General features: G+C 48.7%; 1 protein-coding gene across 8 annotated transcripts in view; it reads left to right on the top strand.

The window, feature by feature from the left end:
• The first annotated feature begins 6,832 nt into the window (after window positions 1–6,832).
• LOC144127932 (uncharacterized) overlaps window positions 6,833–7,165 on the top strand; it is a 50,457-nt gene continuing 50,124 nt past the window's right edge. For 3 of the 8 annotated variants that reach the window (XM_077660944.1, XM_077660942.1, XM_077660939.1), the window contains exon 1: window positions 6,835–7,053. In XM_077660944.1, coding sequence (XP_077517070.1) covers window positions 6,939–7,053 — 115 coding nt within the window. In that variant the 5' untranslated portion in view covers window positions 6,835–6,938. Of the gene's footprint in view, window positions 7,054–7,165 lie in introns of all 8 variants that reach the window. The other 5 variants (XM_077660941.1, XM_077660945.1, XM_077660943.1 and 2 more) reach the window with 3 other exon arrangements.

Here is a 7,165-nt window from a genome sequence, read left to right as displayed (position 1 = left end):
GTGAAAATCACGTCCGCCCCGTATCTCGCCCCAATTTTTTTGAGCCGGTGTGAAATTCAATGGATGTATGGAGATGCCCACCACTTGTCTACGTCCACCGTCCTCTTTTTTACTAGCATGGGCCTCCCTCCTTTGAACAGGATCCTTTCGGAGATCTGAGCGAACTCAGATCAGGATACCCGGCTTCTTTCAGCCTCTCTACCTGCCCCAGGAAGCAAGCCTCCGCTCTGTGTGTACAGGATTTCCCAAGAGCTCTTTTAAGCATGAAGTCGCTATACCCGCCTTGACGAGTGTGGAATGCCCCTAAGTGACGTTCAAGAGAGGTTTTTTTTGCCCTAGGGTGATATTCCCAACAGACCCTGCTCTCTAGATAATGGATGTTGAGGTATAAAAACTTTTTTTTATGGCGCAAGGGCATCTATGGCCAAATACGCCTTGACACAAGGTATTTTCTTTTTCTCAAGGTGGGGTCAAAGACCCATTTCCCAAGCATTTCACCCTAAATAAGCCGAGCACCAGACCAGGGAAAAGCTTGTACCCATTGTATCCCCGGTGGGTACCCGGCGGCACTGGGGATCGAACCCCGCACCTCCCGCATGCGAGGCGGATGCTCAATCACTTGGCCACCGCTGCGGTCGGTCTAAAAACTGTAGGGTAGCTGAGCTGGGTAGTTCGAAGGTGAATCTCAGGACACTACCTGTATCTTTGAAGATTTTGACGACGTCCGGAACTGCCCTGGGAGAGTTGGACTCAAGAATGATTAAAAAATCATCGACGTAACGGAACACTTTTAGCGCGAGGTCAGCAAGATTTTGTGCCAGTTCTTGATCCATCCTGCTCAAGTAAATATCGCTCAAAACGGGTGCCACACGGGAGCCGATGCACACACCCGATTTTTGGACGTACACCTTTTCGCCCCGCCCAACAACGGTTGACTCTAGGTAAAATGATAGCAGCTCCAGGAAACTTTCTATGAAAACCCCCGCACCCCGCCACGAACACCAACTCGTCATTGTCTTTTACAATGCAGTCTTACACTCTCTTCATGAGCTGAGCATGGGGTAGCGAATAAAATAAGTCCTCCACATCGATGCTGAAGGCAGAGTACTTTTTCTTATCCAGCCCAGACAGGTACTTACCCACACTTGCGGAATTGTTCACCAAGAAAGGATCCGAAAGCTTGAGTGAGCTCAAATGTCGCTGTACAAATCCCGACACAACATGCTGCCAAGTGTTGCGCTCGGATATGATTGTCCTGAACGTTCAGGGAATGGAATTTCACACCGGCTCAAAAAAGTTGTGGCGAGATACGGGGCGGACGTGATTTTCATGGCAAAGCATAATCTTTCAAGGATTTGTAGTGCTGTGCGAAAGAAGCTCGAGCCTGAGAGCAATCGTGCTGGAGCTGAGTGCTCGATAGCGCACAGACAGAAAACCAGGCTCACAGAGTGTAAGACTGGAGTCGTATACGAAGTCCCCCTCTCGTGTGGGAAGAAGTACATCGGCCAGACGGGTCGATGTATTAACGAGATGTTAGCAGAGCATCGCAGGTCGTTGAAGGGCGCACCTTCCTCTAATCTCGCCTTGCACTGCAAAGAGTGCAAAGATTGCTTCCCACGATTGAACAAGACCAGCGTCTTGTTTAAACACAGGGATCAGGTTTGCAGGGAGTTGGTGGAAGCGTACCAGATCAAGAAGGAATCAGATGACTGTGTAGAATCACCATCTGTAGGCCTCATTGATGGGGAGATACCTTTTTTGCGCAGTTTCTTTAGCGCAAGCAGGCGGTGTGGAGCGCTAGCTTGGCAGGAGTGTGCCTGTGAGTTCGCTATTTGTTTGTTTTGTATCTTGTCTCTGACGATGCGGAGATTGCTTTTAGGTTGTGATCAGTGGCATCACGTTACATGTGCCAAGATGGTGTGTGATAGGGTTTGCGCTTTCGGGTTTTTTAGCATGTTTTTCGCGGGCTGAAGATGCATATATAGGCCTTTTTTCCTTGAATAAAAAATCGGTTGATAGTCTGCGCTCGTGTCGTGCCTTCTTGTTCTCTGTCTTCGTTTCTTTGCGCAGTTAAACATGATACATACCCAGCTCCAGTGCGCCTTTGTTTATCTCCGTAGCGACTACTTGCGCTTTGTGGAAATCCACGCCAGCCATGAAAATTTACGTATTAGACCTCGCTACAGCATTATCCCAGCGCAGCGCGCCTTCGTTTCTTTGCGTTCTAACTTTTATGCAGCGCACCTTTGTTTGCTCGTTACTTTTGTTCTTTTCAGTCGTTTCCTGAATCCGTCCAAAGAGCCGGGCTAGGTGGATGATTATGGAACCACATGGCGATCGCACTGCATACAGCACGACTTTGGTCCCTGTGTTTTTAAATAAAAACATCAGATGTCGAAGGTCATGGTCGTGTCCGAGGATGGCTTCCACAGCTGGGGCCTAACCATAGGGACCGCGCACGCTGTGTCGTCGTTGCCAAGTGAAGAGGCCCAAGATGGCTGTCATCCTTAATAAAGATCCCTTCTCGGGGCCGCTTTAGTGTTTCCTGGCAGATCACGCGCTTTCCACCCTGTGCACATGTTCTCATTTCCAATTAAAAAGGTCCTTCAAACCCTGCAGAAGGCTTGAATTAGCAACTGCTAATAACAAGATGTTGCATGGTACTTGAGAAACAATAGCGGCTACAATGACCAAGGTGAAGAAGAGCTGCGAGTTACACGGAAATAAAAAATGTTTGGGTGTGCCCACATAACAAGCTGGAATGGTTGGACAAGACTCCTAGTTAATTGCATTTGGAAGAGAAAGACAAGGTTTAATTTTGCAGTGTAAGCTTGCTTCTCTAGAATGAACAGAGAACGTTGCCTCGCACTGCTTGGGCCACCTTCCTTGACCCCATGAAAAAAAAAAGGATGCCTCTGGGAAACTATTTGCGGAATTTCCGCCCCCCCCCCCCGCCCCCCGATTCAGAAGGGGAAGGGGGGGGGGGGTGACGGCCTTTTCTTTGTCGGGCTCGACGCGACGCACGATGGACAAGACGGCGAAAGGAAGGGGGCTGTCAGTGACGCATGTTCTGCGCGGTCATTAGGACGAGCTGCCCGGCCTCTCCGCGGCAGCTCCCCTTTGAACCCCCCGCCTGTTCAATCGGAGGCGGGCGACGGCGGGGTGGTGCTGAAAAGGAGCGCCATTGGGGTCAAGTGCCCCCCCCCCCCCCCCCCTTTCTAACCTTTTTGCCACTTTTAACTTGTCTTTCATGTGTATCAATCTGCTTGCAATGTAAATATTTGTGTAAATACAGTCAAGTTATACTCCCCTGAAATACCTGCATTCTGCAAAGTCGCAATATCGTCTCTGACGGAGCACCTTTGGTGCCAAGAAGCCTTTGGTCATCCAACCAAGTAACCGTCTCGGGCGGTGAGCATTTCTGGTGCGAAGTGAAGGAACTTAGTAAGGTCTGCAAGGAAAGACCTTACGCAACTTTACTGGGGCATAGCCGCCTTTCCGAAATAAACCGTGACAAGTGCCTAGCTGTCTTTGGATTCCAGCGAAGTTGCAGCTGTACCTCCGAATCCTCCTCGCCCGTTCCCACGCGGCTTCGCATGCCATGTCGCCATGTGCGGTAAAAAGAACAGTTTGCAGAGTTTAAATGGTTCAAGTATGAAGCTATGCAATGAAGCCAATTACAGACTTCTGTACAACAGCTAGAGGAATTTCAAGAGTATGCTGTGTGATGCTAGTCAAAACTAATGCAGTCAACTATTATTTCGTATTTTTTGACCAAACAGACATGAAATGTCTGAAGATGAATGTGTACCAAACACATCGGTGCATCAGTTAATTGTGATGCGTGAAAAAAATTGTACTAACTTATAAATGCCCATATGTCGTCATAATCAGGAATACTGAAGAATTAAGGAAAATAAGTTTTTTTTGTTCACGCTCACACACCTGCTACAAACATCTTTATGCGCGTACGTAACAATTTATGACTCTGTAAGAAGCATTTTGGGCAAAAAGTACAGTATGGCAGAAAGGAATCTTTAGGAAATGCACTGTGTAGAAATAGCCATACCAGTTTCATGTGATCGTTCGATAAATGTAACAAATACCGTGCAAACAAGCTCGCTGCATAGTATAGTTTTTTTGCAAGTTACTGGTTGCAGACCGCTCTGCAGTCACTGGACTGTGATTGTGTAAGTACTGCATGACAGTGCATGGATTGCACAGCAGTTGCTTGTTCATTTCGTTTACCACCATCATTTGTAAGAAGGGGCCATTTCTCATATACATGTGTTTCTCTGTGAGTGTCGTTCTGCGCAGCGAGCGTTCTTTTGTGCCCGCATGTGTGCTTTCGGTGCGGGAGGGCGTCCTTGGCGGCACCCTCCGTTCTGCGAACGGACCGATGGGCGCCCGCTTCGTTAGCTTATTGGTGTGGTCGTTAGGGCCGCGGGAAATGCCGCCGCTGCCCGAAGTACGAACCGGAGAGCCGTGCGGCGTCTCCTTTCAAGTGGACCCATGCACGTGTGCGCGTGAGAGTGTGTGTTTGTGTGTGTGTGCGCTTCCGGTGCACTGCAGGTGCGCGGTAGCCTGCAGCGCTTGGAGGCGACTCAGTCAAGTGACAGACGACAAGGAACCCGTGAGAGTGTGTGTGCGATGCTATTTTAGCTTGTAAATAAGTTTTCGTAAATATACCCTTTTGTATTTCCTTCACATGAGGGTTTAATCGTTTCATTTCTTCAGCGCGTATTTGTAACATTAATTTAATCTTAAGCCTCATTTCAAACACAATGAAACAGGACGTGTAACTTTTTGACATGTTCCTTTTTGGCAGCCTCTAAAAATATTTCCGCATGAATGGGCTAGCTTAATTGTTTTGCAGCAATATAACCACGGGACTGCTGTAACTTGCAACATTTTCAAATTGTGTGAGTATCACTGCATGTGAGGGGTCACAACCATATCCTAGCTGTTTCTTGAAGGTCCCGTTGCTTTGATGGCAATGCTTGGACAACCATGACCATCTTCCGCATTCATGCGTACAGGGTATGCCCATTACGTGCATGCCTTTCTACCTATTAATGCCTTACAATGCAAACAGACAACAAATAAAAGGAAGAGCACAAGTACAGGCAGTGTTTGTAGCCCACACTCTTCTTCTTCACGTCAGTAAATATATATGGCACATACCCACGCGGGGGGATGTGCCAAGGATTTGCGCATGCAGTGTGTGAAAGCGCGGCGCATCAGGTGCGCTTTTTGAACCCGCGCGCGCTGTCAAAAACGTGGGGAATTCCGAGAAAAATCTAGAGTAAATATCTCTCTTCCCAACCCGACATGACGTCATTAAAAATCACGTGACCAAAACGTCACATGACGTTTCAGGCGTGACGTCACATTTTGTTTGACCAATCAGCGTTTCCAGCCCACCTGCCCGCAAACGCTTGTATAGCGAGGGCCTCTCCTATGGTTTCCTTCCTGCGTGCTCTGGCTACTTTTTGCATCGGCGGACTTTGCGCCTCTCTGTAAACATCCTACGACTTAGCATTAACACTTATGGGTACTGTCTATGTATCTGAGAGCGGCTTTGCGGAGTTGATCCGATCGAGCCATTGCACTCTATAAGCGTTCGTTTCGGTCCCAAGGAATGATGCGTACAGTTAACATTTAGCAGACAGTGTGCATCGTCAGCTTGTGGAGGATCACCGGGCGGCGGCGCCAGATGGCGCAACGTTCCCGTCATCAGCGCGTGCTCCTTGCTCGCCGTGACCAACCAGCGCGCTAGGGGCTATGGTTGGCGGTAAGCAGTAGAGGTACGCGTTATGCTAAATGTCTGATATCTTGCGCAGGCTGTCACACCGTCGCAGTATCTCGCACTCGAGTTGGGGTCCATAAGTAAGGGAACGTCGCTGATCAGTGTTCCCTTCTGCGCCGTCGAGGTGACGATGAAGCATCGCTGGGTCAGCTGGGCGTTCACATGGTTGTTGTAACCATGCAAACGGCGCCGCCAGCCTTGTCATGAGCGAGTTGCAGAGAACAGGCAACCATGGTGTGTAAACTTCCGTCACGTGCTAAGATTGGCTGTTTTGATTGGTCGCACAGTGTGTCGTCATTGGGAGAGTGAAATAAGAATGGGAAGCTGCGCGAAAATAGACTTGAGAGCAGCATTTTGTTTACTTGTATTTTGAAATTTCTTCGCTGAATAACTCCCGTTCCTATGCATCGATTCTAGTCATTCTTTTTGAGACAGCATCTGTGCGACACAAAGAATCTATCTGAAGTGTAACCAGCATCCGTTCAAGCCCCTTTAACCACTACGTGTGTTCAAGCGTCATTCAAAGCACGCGCGCCGATTGCCAGATAGCGTGGCAATATTAATTTCTCTGTGTCGATCTCTCTCTCTCGCTTTGTTATAGAACTGGATAAATGCAAAGATCATCCTCTCTGAATCAGCGTGACAGCGGCCATGATCACGTTGAGACAATATGGATGGATGGATGGATACGGCTGAACCCCTTAAATCGAGAGGTAACTCAAGCCACCTAGCCATTACTTATGAGATTTTACTCTCTCTTGATTTTAGCCACCAAGCAGATACCCTTCGCTTAGTTATTTCTACCCGCTTAAAATGTACTTTCCCTTCGCTGTCCTTTAGCCCCAATGCCTCGAGTAAATCAGCCGCTGCTTTCCACTGTAGGGTGTAGCCCTTTACATATGCTGTGTAGAGTCACTGGATAAAATAATTATCCAGTGACTGTAATGCCGTGACGTTGTTAGGGCCCTCTGGCGGTGATAGAGCTGAGGCTGGCTGAAGCTCTGGCTATACTCTGGCCCTCTGGCGGCTCTCGAGTGCCCCCCACCATAGCCCCGGCAGAATAGAACACGCTTTGTTGTGGCTGCGTAGTTGTGTATAGCGGTCATTTCCTACGTAAAGAGGCACGAATATGTCTGGTCGCGGGCAGTTATTCATCGGTCGCTTGCCTTTAGATACCAGAGAACGAGACGTGGAGCAAGTTTTCGAGCGGTACGGCCGTCTGCTTCGATGCGACGTTAAATACGGTGAGTGGCGTATCCTCTCCTAAGCCTTGCGCCGCGTTAGGCCGTTCATGACTAGACAACTGGTGCCGCTGGAACATGATCGGACCAATTTGAGTACGTCACTTTAATGCTG

This window comes from Amblyomma americanum, chromosome 4 (assembly GCF_052857255.1).
Source record: "Amblyomma americanum isolate KBUSLIRL-KWMA chromosome 4, ASM5285725v1, whole genome shotgun sequence".
NCBI lineage: Eukaryota > Metazoa > Arthropoda > Arachnida > Ixodida > Ixodidae > Amblyomma > Amblyomma americanum.
The sequence above is the reverse complement of the archived record's forward strand: the minus strand, read 5'-3'. Positions and strand labels throughout refer to the sequence as shown.